The sequence below is a fragment of the Sus scrofa genome, chromosome 8 (assembly GCF_000003025.6).
Source record: "Sus scrofa isolate TJ Tabasco breed Duroc chromosome 8, Sscrofa11.1, whole genome shotgun sequence".
NCBI lineage: Eukaryota > Metazoa > Chordata > Mammalia > Artiodactyla > Suidae > Sus > Sus scrofa.
The window spans coordinates 80,631,284-80,653,441 of NC_010450.4; the positions used below are offsets into that span (position 1 = coordinate 80,631,284).

At 43.7% G+C, this 22,158-nt stretch overlaps 1 protein-coding gene across 4 annotated transcripts in view; it reads left to right on the forward strand.

Moving 5' to 3' along the window:
• The window catches only part of NR3C2 (nuclear receptor subfamily 3 group C member 2), a 365,879-nt gene that overhangs the window by 328,112 nt on the left and 15,609 nt on the right, over positions 1-22,158 (forward strand). For all 4 annotated transcript variants that reach the window (XM_021100657.1, XM_013978843.2, XM_013978840.2 and 1 more), the window contains exon 8: positions 6,876-7,033. In XM_021100657.1, coding sequence (XP_020956316.1) covers positions 6,876-7,033 — 158 coding nt within the window. The remainder of the gene's footprint in view (positions 1-6,875; positions 7,034-22,158) is intronic.

Consider the following 22,158-nt stretch of genomic DNA (forward strand, 5'->3'; position numbering starts at 1 on the left):
TCTTCATCCATCTGATCACTGCATATTTGTTAAGTGTCTGTTATGTGTATGGTGGGGTCGGGCCATCCAGGAGCTGCAAGGGTGAGTGAGGCACAGTCTCCACCCTCAGGGAGTTTTACCATAACATAAATTCCAAGGTAATTTTAATACCTTGTGGAAAAGGATCAGCTGCCATGATAAAGATGAAGCGTGTCGTGAGAGCTCAGGGAAGGGAAGGGCATGCTTGGCTCTGGGCATTAGGGAAGGACTCATGGTGAAGCTGAATCTTGGAGATCTTTGCCAGGGTGAGGCATTGAATCTGAGGCATGAGCTGGCTTTCTTGTCGTCGGGGAACAGCGTGAGGGAGTGTGGCAGCCGGGGGTGCCAGGGAGCAGACCCAGGCCATGGCACTGAGTTCTGGGGAGTTGTTTAGCCTGGTAACATTCTAATTTCTTTCTCTTTTTTATGTATCCATTTTTCAAGGTGTGTCGGGTGGTATTGGGGTTGGGAGGAGTGGGGAATAAGGTTGGCATGTAGATCAGACCAGAAGATCCTGTCTGCTAAAGATACCTCGTGTTTATTACGTGAGCAGAAGAGCACAGTGCTGAAGTCTCTGGGTTGGTAGGATTCAAGGGGGCCTCCGTGGTTTTAGGAAGACACATCTGGCCCTGGATGGAAGGGAGCAGGACGGGGAGGGAGAGAAGCAAAGCCAGACAGAGAACTTAGCTGGCCTGGAAGTCCAGGACCTGCTGCGAGGCTGTTGAAATAACAGTCTGGATGTTGATGGTCAGTGGCGTGATGGACAGCAGCGAATGCATTCAGGAAACACCATGGCACTGGCCTTGGCCACTGATGAGAGGTTGAAATAAAAGTGGCCTGGGGCAGGAGTTCCCGTCGTGGAGCAGCAGAAACAAATCTGACTAGGAACCATGAGGTTGCAGGTTCAATCCCTGGCATCGCTCGGTGGGTTAAGGATCTGACGTTGCTGTGAGCTGGGGTGTAGGTCACAGACGCAGCTCATATCTGATGTTGCTGTGCCTGTGGTGTAGGCCGGCAGCTGTAGCTCTGACTGGACCCCCTAGGCTGGGAACCTCCATGTGCTGCAGGTGTGCCCCTAAAAAGCAAAAAAAAAAAAAAAAAAAAAAAAGTGGCCTAGAGCAGAAATGACGTGGATTTTGAGGGCAGAGAAATGACCACGATGGTGGTAATACCATTAAGAGAAATATCTTCACATTGGGACTTGGAACAGATGTTGTGGAGCATAAAATGACTTCTCTCTTGGATGGGTTGATTTCCCAAGGTGCCTAATAGAGAGGCCGAAGTGGGGGAGAAATTTGGAGGCTTGAACTCAGACGACAAGTTTGGGTAATCGAAATAGAAACTTGTAATTATCCTAGTAGGAAATGATAGTCTATACTCAATGGCTGGTGGGGGTGGCCTGGTACAGAGAGGAGAGGAGAGACCCAGCGGAGCTCCATGAGAGGGGCCGGCAGAGGCTGAGGGACAGGAAGAGCACTGACGGAGGCCAAGACGTAAAGGCTTCCAAAGGGGCGTGACAGAGACACGGCTTCCAGAGAAAACTGAGCAGCCTCCTTGGGTTTGCCCCTTTGGCCTCGGGCAGGTGCCAGATGGTAGAGACTTGCATGTGGAGGGGAGCTTTTTCAGGCTTCTGGAAGCAGGCATGGGAGGAGAGAAGTCCATGGTGCCAGGTGCCAGAGGAGACGTGGGAGGGTGGGATTAGCCTTGGCCAAGGACACCACGTGTGTCTTCCTCAGACAGGGCCTCGGGCCTTTTCAGACAGGAAGGAATTTGAGGATGCTCCCGTAGAGGAAGGTGAGACCTAGAGTGACGACAGGGGACAGGATGGAGAGGAAACCTCGGAGCCAAGCGCCGTGGCCACTGAGGAAACAAATGTCCTGGATGCCAAGGATGCCAGGGCGAGTGGCGTGGACTTCAAAGGGGAGGGAGTCAGCCTGGGAGCCGAAAAGAGCATCCGGGACGCACCCAGTCCTCCCCCTGACCCAGGAATCAGCAGCTTCTGAGAAGGGGCAGTTTGCCGGAGAGTCATTTGGAAGCGAGTGGCATCACCAGCCACGTACGGAGGATAGAGTGGATCAGATGTTCTTCCCAGCGAGGAGGGATCAGGTCAGAGGGAGAGCAAGGCTGAGTCCGGTAGAGCAGGAAGGGGGCAGGCAGTGGCAGATGTGGGTCACTGTCTGCGCCACGTGTATTTGGCACCTCTCTGTCTCCAAAGAGTTTTTTCCCATCTGTTCCCCAACCCTGTGAGATTGCCAGCCCCCTTCCACAGTAGACAGGGCGGAGGCACGCAAATGTGTATTTTGCAGTCTCCCTGATGAGTTAGGACTCGAACCCAGGGCTTGGGCCTTCGCACCCAGTGATTCCCACTCTGCCCCAAGCAGGCTGGTGGCAGGTGACAGCAGCAGGGACAGTAGGGGTGGGTGCGAGTGAGCAGCCAGGCAGGACTCCAGCAACCTGGGAGGCAGATGGGGCCAGCACTTCCCAGCTGTGTTTTGTTTGGCCAGCAAGGTTTTTAAAGTTGCTTTTGGCCTTGTGTCTTGTTTGATTTGCATTGCATTCAATTTTGTGGGGTAGCCTGTGCTCCCCCCAGCTTGCTGCAAGCCCCAGCACTCCTCACTGTGCACTTAGCTGTGTGCCACCCCTTGCCTGCAGAGTCCACAGAACCAGCTTCTTCTCCCTGCTCCACGGTTCCTCAGGGCCTCTGAAGCTCCCAGGTTATCCTCTCTAGAATATAACTTTGGAAACAAATAATCCTTAAATGCAGTGTCAGTGATGTTATTCCCTTTTCCAAGCTATGTCATCAACTCTTAGAAAAATGCAAAAAAAAAAAATGATACCAGATAGATGAGAGAATTTAAATTTTTTTCTAAAAATGCATGGGATACTAATCCTTTATAAATCTTGACCACTCGGTTGTAATTGGAGTCTGATCCTTTTCTACCCATTTAATCAGGCAGCTTGTAATCAATTCTCATAGCATGTTGAAGCTCCCTGCATTAAGGTTTTAGCTTCCAAGTAGCTCAGTACTTTCTATGACGATTTTTGTAGAGGCAGAAAAAGTGAAATCCAACAGTAGGAGAACAGAAGTTAGGAATTTTCTGAATCATGGAAACCACAGGCTTTAGTATAAACTTATTTTGCAAATCCGCGATAGAATGCATGAAAAGTTTTCTTATTTAGAAGGTTAAATTACCCACCCGAGGTCCAGTGTATCAGGGAAGTTTTTAAGCAATGACATCCAGAGAAGGTCATGTTCTTTTTGCTCACAGAGGAAAGCAGGACCAACTCCCCACCCCGCCGTCTCGCTGCTCTTCTCCAGCCTATACATTTTGGATGATTTCCAGGAGCCCCGCTGCATTTAATAAGTAAATTCAGAAAATCAGGCAGACCTCCAAAAGTTGAGGTTTTGCCTGAGTTCTCTCTATTTGTGGGTTTGTTTCAACTTCAAAAATATCTGGCTGGGAAAATGGTACAATATATTTCAGTCACAGCAGTAAAATACAAGTAATATTTTACACAAGTTGTTCATAATCTTGGGAATTTTCCATAACATGAATATCAGAAATAGGAAGGTCTTTGGTTAATCTGAGTAGCTAGACCAAGTAGCATTCAAATATGGTAGTGAAATGTATTCACTCTGTTCTGATTTTAGGTAAATCTTTAACGTATGACATCCATACGTATCTGTATTGAAAAACTTTAGGTGTATTACTCCATAAAAATTTTAAAACTAAAAAAAATAAATATTTATCTCTGGGTGGGCAGTGTAGACACTTCAATGCAAACTTCAGTTTCTTATAGAAAGTGTTGGGTGAACATTAAAATTATGGCAGAAAGTGGATCTATAGTTTTACTACTAACGTCTGGATTATTACCATCCTTCTTTATGTTTTTATACTTCTAAGGTGAGGGTTTAGTCTTTTTTTTGAATTTTATTTTATTTTATTTTTTATTACGCAAATGAATTTATCACATCTATAGTTATATAATGATCATAACAATCTGATTTCACAGGATTTCCATCCTATAACCCAAGCACATCCCCCCACCCCCCAAACTGTCTCCTCCAGAGACCCTAAGTTTTTCAATGTCTCTGAGTCAGCATCTGTTCTGCAAAGAAGTTCAGTCTGTCCTTTTTTCAAATTCCACATGTCAGTGAAAGCATTTGATGTTGGTGTCTCATTGTATAACTGACTTCACTTAGCATGATAATTTCTAGGTCCATCCATGTTGCTAAAAATGCCGGTATTTTGTTTCTTTTAATGGCTGAGTAATATTCCATTGTGTATATGTACCACATCTTCTTGATTCACTCCTCTGTCTATGGACATTTAGGTTGTTTCCATGTCTTGGCTATTGCAAATAGTGCTGCAATGAACATCGGAGTACATGTGTCTTTGCAAGTCGTGGTTTTCTCTGGATAGATGCCCAGGAGTGGGATTGCTGGATCAAATGGTAGTTCTATGTTTAGTTTTCTGAGGAATCTCCATACTGTTTTCCATAGTGGTTGCACCAATTGACAATCCCACCAGCAGGGTACTAGGGTTCCTTTTTCTCCACACCCTCTGCAGCACTTATTGTTTGTAGACTTTTGGATGATGGCCATTCTGGCTGGTGTAAGGTGGTACCTCAGAGTGGTTTTGATTTGCATCTCTCTAATCATGAGTGATATTGACAACTTTTCATGTGTTTTTTGGCCATCTGTATGTCTTCTTTGGAGAATTGTCTGTCTAGATCTTCTGCCCATTTTTTGATGGAGTTTTTTAAATGCAAACTTCAGTTTCTTTTAGAAAGTGTTGGGTGAACATTAAAATTCTGGCAGAAAGTGGATCTATAGTTTTACTACTAACGTCTTTATTATTACCATCCTTCTTTATGTTTTTATACATCTAAGGCGAGGGTTTAGTCTTAAAGATTAAAAACACCGTTTCTTACATAACAGATGTCCTTTAACTCTTAATGTTAATGTCAAATATTTGAAACCACAACTAATATTGTGGCAGCCTTAAAATTTGTACAATTGCTATTAGGGGTGTATTGTCCTCCCCCCAAAAATAGATAAACCACAAATCAGAAGCCTCAACAAGTAAACTCCAGGAGAGGACAATTAGCATAATATGTGAAGTGAATTTGGAAATGGTGGTATTCCTGACCCCCAGGGTTACCCATAACACTCAGTCACTCAGCCATTCCAAAGTGCTGATGGCCCAAGTAAATTATTATTTATACCAATTATGATAAATTAGCAAGTAGGATGTACAGTTAAGAAGTGAAAGTACAGAGTTCCTGCCTTAGCTGAGTGGAAACGAATCTGACTCATAACCATGAGGACTCAGGTTCGATCCCTGGCCCCGCTCAGCAGGTTAAGGATCCAGCATTGCTGTGAGCTGTGATGTAGGTTGCAGATGCGGCTCAGATCCCCTGTGGCTGTGGCTGTGGCAGTGGCATAGGCCAGTGGCTACAGCTCCAATCTGACCCCTAGCCTGGAAACCTCTATGTGGGTGTGGCTCTAAAAAGACAAAAAAAAAAAAAAGTGAAAGTAAGAGCAATTTCAGACTCAGAATACTGATATCACAGACGAAGTTTTTGGTCTTCATCTTCCAAAAATTAAAGTTGTAAGTGGTTTCGTTTCTCAAGGTTAAAACATAAGTACACATTGGGTGTAGTGAAAAGAAGCGAACGTGGATGAAAAGCAGGTTTTCAGGTGGACACCTGCTTACTCTCTGCCCTGCATCTCCTCCCAGAGGGCAGGCACAGGTGCACCCCTTCTTCTTGCAGTGTGTCCACGTGTCCTGAGGAAGAGCATCTCCTTGCAGCAGGTCACAGAAGCACTTGTTTCGCTTCCAAGTGCTGAGTTTCAAAGTATTATTTTTAGTGAGTTTTTTTTTTTCATTTAACTTAGAAAAGCTAGTCACCACATAAAAGGAAAAAAGAACACATAATCCTTAACTTTCTGTCCACAAACGATAAAGATGAACATGGTTAATTAGACAGAAGATAAAGATGAACATGGTTTATTGTCTTTGAGAGTTTTTGATCTGGCCTTGCATGCTGAGCGCTGTGGTGTTACCCATCACACAGACAAACCAGCGCACAGACTCGCCATGCCATCAGGTTGTCTGGGTGGTCACATGACAGCGCCCCCGTGGTCATGTGATCTTGGAGCAAAGAGGATGGAAAGTGCTTCCTTGCAGCATATCCTCCCCCTAGTAGACAGCCAAGTGTCTCTGACATTTGAACTTGAAAATGTTGCTCTCTGATCCCAGCCCCAGCTTAAATGGTCTGTGGCTCTTCCAGTTGTCCTGGAAAATCAAAGTATATTTTCCTACCTTGGAGGTACTGGCAAGTTAGGATTCATAAAACTTTGATAACAGGCCACAAGGCAGGGTAGCATTGTAGTTAAAAAAACAGGTTTTTGAAATAGACCTAGGTTTATACCCTTTCTCTGCCATTTATTTATTGTATTCTTGGGCAAGTGACTAAACCTTCGGCCTTCAGTTTCCACATCTGTAAAATGAGAATAATAGAATGCTTATGTCATGCATATTGATATCAAGATAAAGCGAGCTAATATAAGCAGAGTGCATTATAACATATACCTGATAAATCAGTTATTATTATTCTTTTGTATATGTGTGTGTACGGGGGTTAACTGTTGTAAAACTGCCATAATTATTCATAAATGCAGTCACTGAGATTCAGTATCAGCCCAAAAGTGCGAGCCTAATGACCTCAAAATAGTCTAAGCCTTTTAACGATGCTTTTAAAGATGTGAAAGCATCTTTGAAACTAACATTAAAAGATGCTAAAGCTGTTTTCCATCTTAGGATTTACATGACTGTATTCTTTATACACAGTTCCAAAAGATGGCCTCAAAAGCCAGGCTGCATTTGAAGAAATGAGGACAAATTACATCAAAGAACTGAGGAAGATGGTAACCAGGTGTCCCAACAACTCTGGACAGAGCTGGCAGAGGTTCTACCAACTGACCAAGCTTCTGGACTCCATGCATGATGTAAGTAGAGCTTCTTGCTGCCTGTTAAATGAAGGGTCCACAGCCACACACTGTGGATCCAGAGAAACTGGAGAGCTGACAAAGTCCTTAGGGCTTGGGGAAGAATAAGGGTAAATTATGCAAGGGAGGCAGCAAGAGGTGGAACCTGATTTGGAATGACGTGTTTCTTCAGAATACCTTTGAGACAAACTTCATTTAAAGTAAAAGATAGGCAAGTCCCCCTGGTGGCTCCTCAAGCTAAGGACCCAGTGTTGTCTATGTGAGGATGCAGGTTTGATCCCTGGCTTCACTCAGGGGTTTAGGATCCAGCATCGCCACAAGCTGTGGCGTAGGCCGGCAGTGGCAGCTCTGATTGGACCCCTCACCCAGAAGTTCCATATGCCACACATGCAGCAGTAAGAAAATTAAAAAATAAAGTAAAAGTTGTGGCTCTTTTCCCTCCTGAGCGGAGCAGAAGAGAAACGTGTGCCATAAAAGCACCCCCGCCGCCACCCCCCACCAAGCTCTGGACCAGAAAGGCCCTCAGATTGGCTACAGGTGTGAGATCAAGTTTCCCATTTCTGCTTGCAATTTAGGAAATGTTTGGTTAATAAGAATGTTTGCTTCAACATTGCATAAATAGTATCCATCTTCTACAACCATTAATCTAATAACCCAATCTTTCAAAAACATTATTAGTGGTCCATGGCCAGCTGGGATCATCTCATTCTTTGCCAAATTTTGAATCTTATATTCGCTATTCCTCATAGGAGTCACCTCTCTTGTCTTGTGTAAATATGGAAAATAAACTCTGAGTTTGTTTCTCATTTGCTCAATTACAGATGTAGTCAAGGAGTTTAACAGTTTCTCCCCAATACTGACGTGGATAACTTGGCTTGTTATGTCACTTAAAATATGCTTCATTTTGCAAGCAGTTTTTCCAGTGCTGGCTCAAAAAAGTTGTACACAGTCAAGCTAATTTAGGTTTTTTTTTTTTCCTTAATATTTGGGATGTTTCCCTACTTTCTTTTGGAAAATCGATTGCCCAAGTTCAGCCTGTATGATTTCCCCTTTCACATACTTCTCTATTACAGAAATGTTGACAGGCTTGATGCCCAGTATTATAATAGCATTACTCTTGAAATAATGGTCCATCCTTATGAGATTCATTTAAGCCAGTGCAATGGTATGTTTCTGTGAGTTGGTTGATAAAAGAATGTCACTTGCCAGGGTTTTTAGACCAAAGACCCAGTGCATTTCACGTTGGGCTTTGCTTTCTCTGAACGTTTCATATAGGAGTCACATTCCCTTAAGGTAAACTCAGCAGTAGATGGTTTTGCTAATTATCGGTGGCCTAGAAGTATGGTTTAATGGGAAGTCTCAGGGATGAAGGATGATGGTCAACCAGACTTTGGAGAACACGGCAAATGATGTTCTCCACGACTCTCCCAAAAGCAAGGAAGCTAAAACGTGGAACAGAGATCCTCTGTCTACCAGAGAACAAGGAGCACAGTTTCTTTCTTCTGCTGGTTTGGTCAAAAGTTCTTCCTAGTGGAGGAAGGAGAGTGCGTAGGAGGTGCAAGTCTTTCTGGATGGATTCTCCTGTTTGTTCAAATGAGGGCATGGACACAAGTGCAATTTTGACATGAGTACCTAAAGGTCGTCATGTGAGAAGAGATGGTACACTTTGAAGTAGTTTGCATGTAATGAGACTGACAGCAGGAGTTAAAACTTGTTTATCTGCAGCTTTCCGGGGTCTCTGGTCTTTAAAAAGGCACAGTAGGACAGTGGAACCTCTCAGAGGCCTCACCAGCAACCACGGCCTCAAACCATCCTCTGCGGGCTTGTTTTCAACGCCAGCACAATGCTTGGCACAAGATAGGAACTCAGTGGCCAAATGGCTAGATCCTAAGTGATGATTTTCTGCAAAATCCCCCAAGGCAAATCAGTGTCTTTTTAGTATTTTTTTTTTTTTTGGATTGAGGTATAATTGATACAAAGTAAGCCAAACATATTTACAGTGTACCATTTGAGACATTTGACACGCGTATACACCCATGAAACTGTCATCGCAGTCAAGACGACAAGCATCTCCATCATTCCTAGAGTTTCCCTGTGTCTTTTTATAACCTTTCCTGCTACCTACTCGTTGTTCCCCAGTTGCTTTCCATGTTGCTTTCTAGCAATGTAGATGAGTTTAGATATTGTAGTGGTTCCTATACATGGAATCATATATGAAGTCTTTTGTATCTGGCTTCCTTCACTTTGTGTAATTACTTAGGGATTCATCCATGCTGTTGCCATATATCAGTACTTCATTACTCCTCATGGCTGAGTAATATCCCATCATGAAAATATTCCAAGGTTCAGTAGTCCCATCACCTATGTAGATGGACATGTGGGTGGTTTCCACATCAGGGACTGCTACTGATAAAGTTGCACTAAACATCACATGTATGCCTTTGTGTGGACACTGTCTTCTTTTTCTCAAGCCACTATTGGAAGACCTTGGTCATACGGTTGGTGTGTTTTCATTATTTACAAGACTGCCAAACTGTTTGGCAAAGTCGTTAGACAGTTGTGCGTTCCCCTGAGAAGTGTATGTGAGTTCAAATCCACATCCTTGCTAACACTCGGGACCATTAGTCTCTTTAGTTTTAGCCATTCTGATAGCTATGTGGTAATGTGTCCTTGTGGATTGATTTGTATTTCCCCAATGATTGATGATCTTTTCTTGTGCTTATGTACCATCTTTATGTCTTCTTTGCTGAAGTTATCTGTTCAGCTCTTGCTCGTTTTTGAAAACTGGTTTGTTTGTAATTGGATGGTTGAGTGTTGAGAGTTCTTCATATACTCAAGATATAATTCCTATATAAGATATATAACTTGCAAGTATTTTCTCCCAGTCTGTGGCTTCTCTTTGTATTCTCTTAACAATGTCTTTCCAAGACTAGGAGTTAGGAATTCTGACAAAGTCCAGTGGATTGTTTTTTTCTTTTATGATTCATGTTTTTGGTGTTGCAGCTAAGAAATCCATCTCTAAGCCAATGTGACAAAGCTTTTCTCCTCTGTTTTCTTCTAGAGATCACTGTCCTTCACCGACCGATATATAGTATCTCAAAAGTCATTTTTTCACCTATTTTTTCCTGAGCATTTTTGGTTGTTTCTGGTGGAAGGGTAAATCCAATCCACCTTACTCCACTTTGGCTGGAAGGAGAACATTCTTTGGGGAAATGATTGGAATGACTTTAATTCTAAAAATGTTTATTTTAAATCATCAAAAGTGTTTGCTCTTAGAAGTAGCCTAACAGAAGCATCTTGAATGCTCTATTTATATTCCCATCCCAGACAGAACATTGAAAAATGCATTGTAAGTCTAGAGGGACCTTTCTAACATTCACGCTTACTCAGACTTGAGACTGCCTACAGCTTTTTCATTAGAGTAAATTAGTGAGTCAACATTTGTGGAATTTTCTTCCAGGGAACAAAAAGCTACACAAGGACCAGCTCTGTACTTCAGAGCTTCATTCTGGCACCTTGTGGAAAAAGAGCGTGTGTTCCTAAGGGTCACACAAATAAGAACCCCGTGGATGTAAATCAAAGTTGTGCTTAAAGAGCTTGCATAGTACGCCCGCCCTCGGGGACGTAGCCATTGATCTGGGGTCACACGCGCACAACACTCGAGATGCATGGTTTTTTCCCCACATGCACGCACACACGTGTTGGCAGAGCAGTGCCAAGGTGCTGAAAGGAACATTCTCTGAAAGAACAGAACAACGGGTTGGCAGTTCCATATTTGAGTCGGTCAGCACCTTTACTAAATCATAAGCCCTCCAAACATCAATCTTTCCTTCCCAAAAGGTTCCAAGAAAGCAGCTGGGGCCAGGATCCTAGGAAGAGGTGTATTTTTGCATTGTGAATATTTGCGCATTATATGTAAATACAGATCCCTTATTTTTTTTCTAGAAAGAATCGAGAATTACTAGTCATCCTCTAGCCATTGCTTGAAATGGCAGTTAATTTCCTATGAATGTAAGAGGCACATTTCTAATGAATTGATTGGCACCCTCTATTCATTCATGGGAATCAAGGACTATTTATGTTATTATCAGCTAGTAAACATTAAATGATGATATTAATAGTGTTTCTTGGAAGGAAAAAATTGCCCTTGTTCTGTTAAATAGTTTCAGGGTCCTCCTGTTGTAATCGACTTTCTTTCCATAAACGGTGCTTCGTGTCTCGAAAAACTGATGAGCCCACAGAGGATACAAAATAAGTATAAGACACCAACCCCAGCCTCAGATTGCTTAGATTCTAGAAAGAGCAAAGCGCAAGGCAGATGGGAACTCTAAAACCTCCCTCTAAGATGGGTATTAGTCTCATTATTTCCATTCCTATCTTTGTTAGAGAAACAGGTTCCTCCCATTCAACAAACAAGTTAAGTATCTAAAAGCATCAGGCAGTGCACTAAGCGGGAGAGACCCAAGCTGGCCTCCAGCAGCTTTCATTCTGCTCAATCAAACAGCACTGGACAGGGCAGCAGGCTGAGGCCTCTGCAGAGATGAGCACACCAAGACTTGCGGGCTCACTGGTGTTGCTTTTGAGTTGCTGGAAAGTCTTGTGGAGAAGGTCTAGGAACCAGCCGTGCTGGGTAGCGGACATGGAAGGCTCGGGGATGGCGGAGTGGGGTTGCCTTTATTTCATGGAAGAAGAGACAGAAGTCCAGGGAGTGATTTCTCAAGGTCCGTAGGAGCCAGTGGCAGCGGGAACCCTCTTGACTGACTGACTGGTGCTGCCCACTCTACCTATGTGATGAAGGAGGGCTTTAGGCGGATGGCAGCTGGTGGGTTTCAGGCTGGGCTACATCTTTGGGGATCAGAAAGCTAGAATGAGCAACACTGAACACAGCTGCACTGCTCCCCGGCTCCCCAGTCTCCTCGGGCTCTTCTCTGGCATCTTTTGGAAATCTCTTAGGTTTCGTGAGGCGCAGGGTTACAGCTTGAAGGCAGCGATCCTGGTGTAATATTAAAACATCACATGTGTTCAGCAGTTCTCAAAACAAAATATCGTGTCTGAGGCAGCTTGGGTGGAGAGGCTTTCACCTCCGCTGGTGATCATTAAACCTGGCTGAGAACCTACCCATTGCCTGGGTGGGCACCGGCCTGTCCCCTGGCATGACCAGAATCCTGTTCGCATGCGGTTGCCTTCTCTGGTTGCAGAGGGGCGGTGACACTGCCCAGGTAGCTGTCCTCCAGCCAGGGTCTCGAAGCTCAGCTTCCCTTCTGTGAGGGGGAGGCAGGCACAAAGAGAGTGGGACAAGCGGTGAGTCAGGACCTGCCCCGCGCATGCGCACAATGGGAGACTCCAGTCTCCACGTGGAGAGGGCGTTACCGTGCAGCGACAGGATCACCCACAAAAGACACACCGCTGAATGCGCTTGGGACTAGAAAGAAATTATTTTGGGATCCCTGTTGCTCATTTAACAAGCGGGTGCTTTTGCATCCAGGTGGTGATAGTGGCAGTTTCTGTTCTGACTTCACCCGGGGTGGTTTTGAGGGCGATGCAGATCTTTTTCTTCCCCCGACCCTGAAACATGACAGCCCCAGGTAGAGGGGATCCACCATTTGGGGTGCCTGCAGCTTTCATAGCTGATTGTGTTTCACCTCTTTGCACTCAAGGTCTCCTCCAGAAAAGTTCTGAGATCCAAATAAGAGCTCGAGGCAGATTGGTGACCAGCAGCATGGTCTGTGCTACGGCACCAACATTTCTCTCTGTAAACTTGGGCGCTTTGCTTAAATTTTTCAGCCCTCAGTTTCTTCAGCTGTAAGATGGGAATCCTCATCTTCTAGGGAATACTTGAAAGTTGCATGAAATACCAGGTCCTAAGGAAGCCACAGTGTAACAAGCACCTACCCAAAAATGCTAACCCTTTTGCTTCCCCTTTTCCAAACCGAGTTTCCCCAAAACCGTGTCTCTGCACCACCAAAGATCATCATCCATCAGGCAGTTTTAGTTTACCCTCAGCAGAGGCAATTCAAACGAGCCCATAGCAGGTGCCTTCAAGGAGATGACAGCCTGAAGAGGGCAAGACCAAGCAGGGCAGTGGGCAGGAAAGGCCATTCCACAGTGTAAGACAGTCATCTGGCCATGAATCACATAGACTTAAGCCTTTCCAAGTCACTTCCGGTCCCAATGCTCTGTGTGTCCTTCTGGTTACCAGAGGAGGCTGGTGTTGCTAGAACATGTTGGGTGTGCTTGAGATACTTTCTGATTCACTGATGGGATGAAAGGTGTTTGATGATGGAGACAAGGGCAGTCGGCTGTGAGGTCACCATGAGGAGGGAGCAATGTTGGTGAATGAAACCCTTGCCCCGGTGTTGTCACTCTGAATAAGCACTGAAGCCTGGCCGCACTGCCTCAGCGTGTAGAGGGACATTTCTTTTTCTTTCTCTTGCTCTGGTGACCATGAAGTGAGACTGTGTGATTCTCTATGTGACAGGAAGTACTCAGTGCTGGCAATAAGGACCCCCAGGTGTGTATGTACGAGAGTGGGGTGTGTGTGTGTATGTGGGTGTGTGTGTGAGAGAGAGAGAGAACGAGAGGAGGGGGAGAAGGGAGTTCCCTGGTGGTCTGGTGGTTAGGACCCAGCACTTCCACCACTGCAGCCCCATGTCAGTCACTGGTCTGAGAACTGAGATCAAGCCATTGCATGCCGCAGCCAAAAAAATAAAGGAGAGAGGTTGAGATTCAAAATCATATTGTGTCCTCACTGAGTGAAACAACCATTTAGTACAACTTTTAGTGGTATTTCACTGCCTTCTTCTCTGACAAAACCGTGACTAAGAAAGATTCTAAATAAAGGAAGAGTTGTTTATGCCAGAGTCAGCGAAGTGAGCAAAGCCTCATCTTCCAGGGCACCAGGGAGGGGCAAGACCCATTCCTCCTGGAGAAGAAGTCTTCATAGGTAAAGATTTCAGATGAACAGAGTCATTGATGTGGCAGATCTTATTCATTATCTAGTCGGTGAAACCAACAGGCCGATTATTAACAGTTCACGGCATCTCTTTCTGTAGCCCTATTTTTGCGTTTGCCTTTATAAAGTTCTCCTGTCAAGGGCAGCGTGGAGTTCAGACTGCATTGCCCTGGGTGAATTGTGCCCATGAATGCTTTTCATCTAGAAAAAAAAAAAAATGTGTGTGTGTATAACTGAAGGAAATGCATCAAATATACTTAAAAATGGGGGGAAATGGAAAAATATAGGTAAGAATGTTTTTTTTTTTTCAATATTGTGGATAAATAAGGAAAAGAATGACTTTGGGTATGGTGCGGAAAGGTCTAGATGGTTCCAGGCTTGGTGTGTTTCATGTGCTGGGAGCTGGGCCCACAAGGCCCAGCTGGAAGACGCAAGTCTCTGTAACTTCCAGGGTGCCCTTGCCTGTTGTGTGTTCCTTTGCTCACCACTTTCATGATTAAGGGCACCACTGCTCAGTGATCACAACTGTGTTTCTCCAGGCTCCCTCGTGATGCCCTGGGAGGCCACTGTTTGATGCAGTCGTACTTGTTGAACTTTGCTTTTGTCACTTGTGCTTTTGGTGTCATGTCCAAAAAGTCATTGCCAAGACCCGTGTCAAGGAGCCCTGGACAGGCAGGCACAGGCATGGCCTCCTCCACTGGACCAGGCACTGGGCTGGCACTGAGGATACAGTGGCAGCCAAGGAGACTTGGTCCATGACCTCAGGGTGTGCGGTCTGATGGGGAATAGAGGAGATAAGTCAACTGGGAATTAGAATGCAGCGGTGTGATGGGTGCTCGAGATGGACTGTAAGGCCCGTGGCTGGGGTGTCCAGAAGGTGAAGCAGCCGCATGGAGATGGGCCAGGGCGTGAGATCAGGGAAGTGATCGCTGAGCTGCATCCCAAAGGCAAAGTAGGAGTTGGCTGGACAGACAGAGGGAAGCTAACCCAAGCCAAAGGAATTATTGTCCCAAGGGAGTGGGTGCATGGTGATTTTGAGGAAGGGAGAATTTCCTTGTATCTTAGAGCATCAGCGAGGGACAGAGAAAAGTGAGGATGGAGCACCTGGAGGGAGCTATTGAGGGGTTTTGAGCACATCTGTAGAGAATCTAGGGCTGCTCCTTCCAACATGGTAACCACTGGCCACCCATGGCCATTGACATGTAAATTAAGTAAAATTTAAAATTGAGTTCCTCAGGCCCACTAGCCACAGTTCAAGTGCCCAGCAGCCACAGGTGGCCCATTGCCATCATCTTGGGCTGCGCAGGCAGTCATATTGGACAGGGCTGATCTAGAGAGTCTATTAGAGGAGGAGCAAAGGGCCAGTGAGGATGCTGGTGCAGTGGTCCAAGTAAGAGACTGGGGCTGGGAGCTAAGTTAAAGCAGGGGCAAGGGGACCTAGAGCAGATTCAGATGGTGGAATGGACAGCTCTTGGTGGTGGCTAGGACATGGGGGTTGAGAGAGGAGGGAGGGAGTTTACACTGGCCCCTCAGGGCTTGGAGGTAGGCTGGTGGGTGGGGCAGCACCAGCCCTGGGCAGGGGGAGGCAGGGAAGGAACTTTGTCAGGGGAGATAGGGAGCATGTTTGGGATGTACTGATTGGAGGTGCCCTGTGGAATCCGAGGGCAAATGTCAGGTGAGCTCAGGGCTCTGTGTAGGTGAGGATGATGAAGCAAAGTGCCGATGCTGCCTCAGGAGATACTGTGTGTGGTGGTCACTGATGCCTGGAGCCCATGGTACCACGTGGGCGTCCATGTAACCATGTTGACCTGGACCCAGAGGAAGATAACCACTAAGGGACCCAAAACAGGAAGGCATCTGCAGAAAGTCTGGGCAGGCACTGCTGCTGAAGTGAGATAAGGAGGCAAAAAGAGGGGCACGGGGCAAGCCACAAAATAGTGTCCCCCACTGTGCAAATGAGGGGTCAGGGGGCAGAAGCTGCAGGGAGGTCAGTTAGCAAACAGTCTGAAACTATTCAGTAGCCATAGCAACAAGAAGGTTATTGTGAGGAATAACTGATTGCTTCAGCCTGTGTTAATGCTCACTTGTTTCCAAGAACTCTGTCAGAAGCCACAAAGCAAATAGGACTACAGTAAACTTTATAGAAGGTCAAGGTGTTGTCCAGTAGATCTCCTTAGTAAAACTGCTTTAATAAAATAGAAGTATGAGTCTTTCTGTGATGTGAGCATTTTGAATGTGGTTGAGAGAACTTGCAAAATTTTGTGTTTGTGTTTAAATAAAGCAAACTCTATAAATAACCCCAAATCAAACTCTGTTACGGACCTAGAGCCATGTATGAGTAATCTTGAATTAGTGAAAGCTTTATTATGTATTATATACACATATATAATGTACTATATACATGTGTATAGAATATTTATATTGAGATATGTAGGTAGGTGATAGATACACACACAGGTAGCTAGGTAGATAGGCAGGCAGGTGGATGGATGGATGGATGGATGGATGGATGGATATGAGTATTTGGCACTGAAGAGCTGTGGATACAGATGAGAATTTGGTAACAGAGGCAGCCATGATGCTTCAGAGCTCATCTTGGATTTCAAGTCAACCTTTATCAGTAATGTTAATCCTGAGTGCTTTCTCACCCATCCTTTCACATTACACCATAATTATAATAATAATTTCCAGTTGCAGCCACGAACTTGATCTCCTTTTTTCTTTTGTGTTTGGCATGGTTTTCTGCAGCTGACTTAATGCAAAATCTGAGCTATTTCCTTACCTCCTTAGAAAAGATTGATTTAAAACATTTAAACATTTTCAGTGGCTAGTGTTTGGACTATTAAAGAGAGTGCTTACCAACTGCTGATCAATCACCAGGCAGCATTCTGAGATGCTGTTCTATGTGACTTGAGAGAAATGAGAGGAAAAACTTCAATATGGGAGTTTGTCATTCCTTTTTTTTTTTAATTGTGGTAAAACACACAAACATAAAATTTACTATTCGAATGACTTTTAACTCTACAGTTCAGTAGTAAGTACATTCTCAGTGTTGTGCAAACCATCTCCTGAACTCATCTTGCCAAACTGAAACGCCATACCTAGTAACTCCTGTTTCCCCTCCCCCGGCCAGAACAACCACCCTGCTACTTCCTGTCTCTGAATCTGATCACCCTAGTATTTGTTTTCTTGAGACTGGCTTATTTCACGTAGTATGATATCCTCCTTTGTCATCCAGGTTGTAGCATGTGTCAGAATTTCCTTCCATCTTAAGGCAAATAATATTCCACTGTATGTCTAGACCACATTTGGTTTATTCATTCGTCTGCCAGCAGACAATCGCTTTACCCCTTGGCTATGATGAATAATGCTGCTATGGCCATGGTTGTGCATGTATCTCTGAGACCCTACTTTCAGTTTTAGGGGTATGTTCCTAGAAATAGGATTGCTTGGTTATAGGATAATTCTCTGTTTAATTTTGTCAAGGAACCATCAAACCCTTTTCCAGCTTTTTACTTTCCCACTGATAGGGTACAAGGGTTCTACTTTCTCTACATCCTCATCAACGCTTGTTACTTTTGCTGGGGTTTCTGGATAGTGGCCACCCTAATGGGTTTATCTGTTTGGGGTTTTTTGGTTGGTTTTTTTATTTTTCTGCTTTTGGCTGCCCCCACAGCATATGGAAGTTCCTGAGCCAGGGATCAAATCCAAGCTGCAGCTGTGACCTACGCCACAGCTGCAGCAATGCCAGATCCTTAACCCAGTGCACCACAGTGGGAACTCCCCTAATAGGCTTTTAACTTGTATCTCGTTGTGGTATTGGTTTGCATTTCCCTTGTGATTAGTGATATTGAACATCTCTCCATGTACTTATTGGCCATTTGTGTGTCATCTTTGGAGAATTGTCCAATTTCTTTGCCCATTTTTAAAAATTCGGTTTTTGTTGTTGTTGTTGAGCTGTAGGAATTCTTAATGTGTTCTGAATTTTAACCCCTATCCAATATATAATTTGCAAGTATTTTCTCCCATTGCATGAGTGTTTTTGTTTTGTTTTAGATAAAAAATATATTTCCTTATTTTGTTTATTTTTCTCCCATTCCATGGATTTTTTCTTGGTGTCAAACTTGTTCTCCTATGAACTTATAATAATGGTAGTTTGTTTCTTTTCATCTTTAACTGGCAGAATTAAAAGTTGTGTCTGATCCCAATTTATTTCAAGCGGGGACAAAGGCATTTTTGTTATGATAACCACTCCTTTGGCTTTGTATTTCATTTCATAAGTTTCCTAAGCATACCCATCGAACCTGTGCTGTTATTTACGGCTAGTTTTGGCAATCTGCAAGAGAATGAAGTCCTGTAGGAACGCTGGGTAGAAACTCAGACCTTGCCTTGATTGGGAAGGTTAAGGGAACTGCACATTTCCACCTGACTCCATGAGATTTATGATGTCATAGGATTAAGATCCACTGAAGGTCGGAGAAGCCATGTGCATAGAACATCACATCTGACATCCAGAAATCTCCTCCTAATCTGAAATCTGCCTAGGGAAGATTTTGGAAAATTATCTCATTGTCTAACACCTGTGTCAAGAAATCCCCCTTCTTATGCGGCCTGAATCCCACTTCTTACAATTTAAAATAACTATATAATACCTGGGATTTACCTTGTGCCTTTCTCAGTAAGCTCTGTCATTAAATCCTTCTACTATCTCCATAAGGTAAGGATGAGTAAATGTTACTATTTACACCTCATCACCTCACCTTAATTCCTTTCTCTATAAAAAGGGAGTACTAGTAATATTTACTCATTTTTTATGTTTTTTATAGAGAAAAGGCTTAAGGCAGGGAGTGGCTAAATGCATTCTCCCTGGCGCATAGGGGAGGCAGGCCCAGGAGGCAGGCGCCGGCGAGGGTGAGAAGCACCTGTGGGGCCAACGGTGCAGAGCCAGCCCTGCACCTGGTGAGCCCTGTGGCTCCTGGGAGCTTAGCTGTCACGTCGGGACCCCACACATGAAAGAGCCTCCCTCTTGGTTTGATGCTCTGGTTTGATGCCATCTTGAAATTCTTAGTGGACTTTGAACAAGGGGCCCCCTAGTTTCATTTGGCACTGCGCCCAACAAATAACGCGGCCTGTCCCAAGCATCATGTAATCTATTTATGATCGTGTTGATCAGTGGGGGGATGCATATGAAGAGCAGTTGGCAGCGTGTGGGGCCTGAACACATGTGTCTGTGAGAGGAGGTTGCAGGGCTGTGAAAGGCAGAAGCATCAATGGATCCAGGCATGAGGACCGAAGAGAACAAGACACAGATACACTGAAAGGGAACTTAAAACTCAGGCCAGTTTTGCGGTTTTTTTGGCTTTTAACAAAATTCACTAACTGTCATTATTTAAGCTCCAAGAAAAATCTAGAAGGAACCAAAGTCAGCATAGCTAATATTTTTACGAGCGTACATTTTTTATTTTATTTAAATGAGTTTTAAGATGGTAAGCTAAATGTATTTAATATCATTTAAAGATAGTTGCAAGGTTCCCTGGTGACCTACTGGTTAAGGATGCAACATTGTCACTGAAGTGGGGCAGGATCAGTCTCTGGTCTGGGAACTTCCACATGCTGTGGAGGCGGCCAAAAAAAAAAAAAAAAAAAAAAAGACATTTGTGTATCTCCTTAATTTATAGTCACTCTTTATATGAAAGTAAATAAGGGAAATGTAAAGCTATTTTTCATGGATACAGTGTATTTTTCTTATCAGGAAATTATCCAGGTATCCAAAAATTATTGATTACATAACACGATTGAACAGTAGTCTAAAATCTTAGAGAGGCTAAAGGTCTGGGGAAAAAAAATTTAAATGAGAATATCTTATTTAGATTAGCATTAGGAAAGTTTACAGGGTTAAACACTCTTAAAAAATCTGCCAATTCCATTTCATTTATTACAAATGTTTTTATATTTTTCGCAATTTTAAACACTATCTAGAAAAAAAATTGTACCTCCAAAGACACATGGAACTAATAGAAGTTTTCAAAGTAAATCACTGCACATTAAACACAAAGGCCGAATTTGACACCCAGAAAACAGCAGTGAAGAAATTTCATAAGGGAAGGAAATGCTGTTAAGCAATAGAAAGGAGGAGCGTTATTACCAGTATTGTTTTAGACCTGGGCTCATCATTTTAAATGACTGAGATGTAAAAGGCTGGGAAGATGCCAGTGGATCAATTTTATTTATCAAGGTCATGGTTCATGGGATTAGAAAGTGTGTATGATTTCGCACATAGCCAGTCATCTTTATTTTTGCAGATTCTGTATTTATGAATTTGTCGACTCGTTAAAATGTACTTGTAACCCTCAAATCAGTCACTACTCAGGGCATTGTCACACTCATTCACAGACATGTACAGAGCAGTGAAAACTTTGTCATCAAATGAGTACGTTGCCAACAAGGTCAAGCAAGGTGACATTCTGCCTTCTTCTTTCAGCTCTCAGTACAGTTAAGTGTTCTTGTCGTGGACTATTTAGTGCCATATGTCTTTTGTTGGTTTGTTTTTGGATTTTTGTTGGTGATTTTTGCTGTTTAAAATTGTTCCTAAATGTACCCCCTCACACACTGTCTTATGTTCCTCAGCACAAGAGGCTATGATGTGCCTTCTGGAGAAAATGAGTGTGTTCAAGCTTCGTTCAGGCATGAGTTCTGTGTAAAGGAATTGGCAGCGTACTTTGAATAAGGCGTCTTTAAAAAGAAACACACATAAAACAATGTCAGGTATTGATTATCTAATGAAAAATGTCATGATCAGTAGCTTGTGGGAACCTAACCCTGCATTTCCCTAGGAGCCGAGGTTCCATATTGGCTAATTTACTCTTGGCCACGACTTTATAGAAAGTAACTACCGCAAAAACGATGAGAATCAACTGTAAACTCCTGAATACATGGCCCAAACTGGAAGCAGTGATGGCAGCTCTCCATGTAAATGACAAATGCTGGAGCCTTTAAGCAGGACAGTGTCTTCAGTTACCTAGTTCAACCCCTTTATGGACAAGAATTCTTTCTAAAGCGTTTCTTAAAGGCTGGGAGGATCTGTATAATATTTGGAACACCAGATCTCGCCACCACCATATCACCTGATTCATAGACTTTCCCCACCACCACCTTTAACATTTCTGAAATCAGGAGACATGTTACTCCTGATTTATTTATTTTCGCAAACACCCAAAACCCGCTCTCCCATAGCTGTTTACTAAATCCCTGGTGTGCCTTTCAGTCCAGGGCCAGCAGTGTTTCCACAAAGGATCAGGTAGTAAATGCTGGAGGCTTTGTGGGCCCATGGGCTTTGTCACAGCTACTCGGGTCTGCCATTGTAGCCTGAAAGCAGCTGCAGGTAGTATCTACATGAATGGGCATGGCTGTGTCCCAGTAAAACTTTTTCATCTAATCATCACATGTCACAAAATACTCTTCCCCCTCCCCCGCCCCCAACCATTTAAAAGTGGAAAAAACAAAAATCATTATTAGGACAGATTTGGCCTGGAAGCCATATTTAGCCAAACTCTCTCATTCCTTCAGTGGCATGATGGAGTCAAAAAAAGAAATTCGGCCACCTTGGTTTCTACTGCAGGATCCTACCTGGCTCAGAAGAGCCCTTGGTCCTTGGCCAATGGCATCTGCACCTCATTGCTCAGTGTTCCTTTTCTTTCAGACATTGAAGTAAAGATTGAATGGCTTAGTCTTGATTTAAGCTTAATCTTGATTTAACCAGATATTAAAGTTGGTAACTTCTAAATATGAATTGGTTTAGATTTTTCCACTGCCTTGTGAAGTATACATTTGCACAAAGGATCTAGGAAATATTGAAAACAAAATTAGCCAAAGTTCATACTTCTATATACAGTAACATGCCAATGCATTTCAGACACAACCCTTTCATTAGATTTCCTTTGTTCAGCAATGTTCTAATTATCCCTTTATCTTTAAGCTCTACTTTCTGCTTTTCCATTGTGTCATTTTTCTTTGTGTTTTTCACATGTACAATAGACCTTATTCACGAGAAGGCGGAACTGCGATCTAGAACGAGGCTCGTAACACAAGGAAACTTAAACAGGGTGGAAATTAAATAAATTTAAGTACAAAAAAAATTAGAAGGAAATTGAACCCATCTTGCTTAGCACAGCAG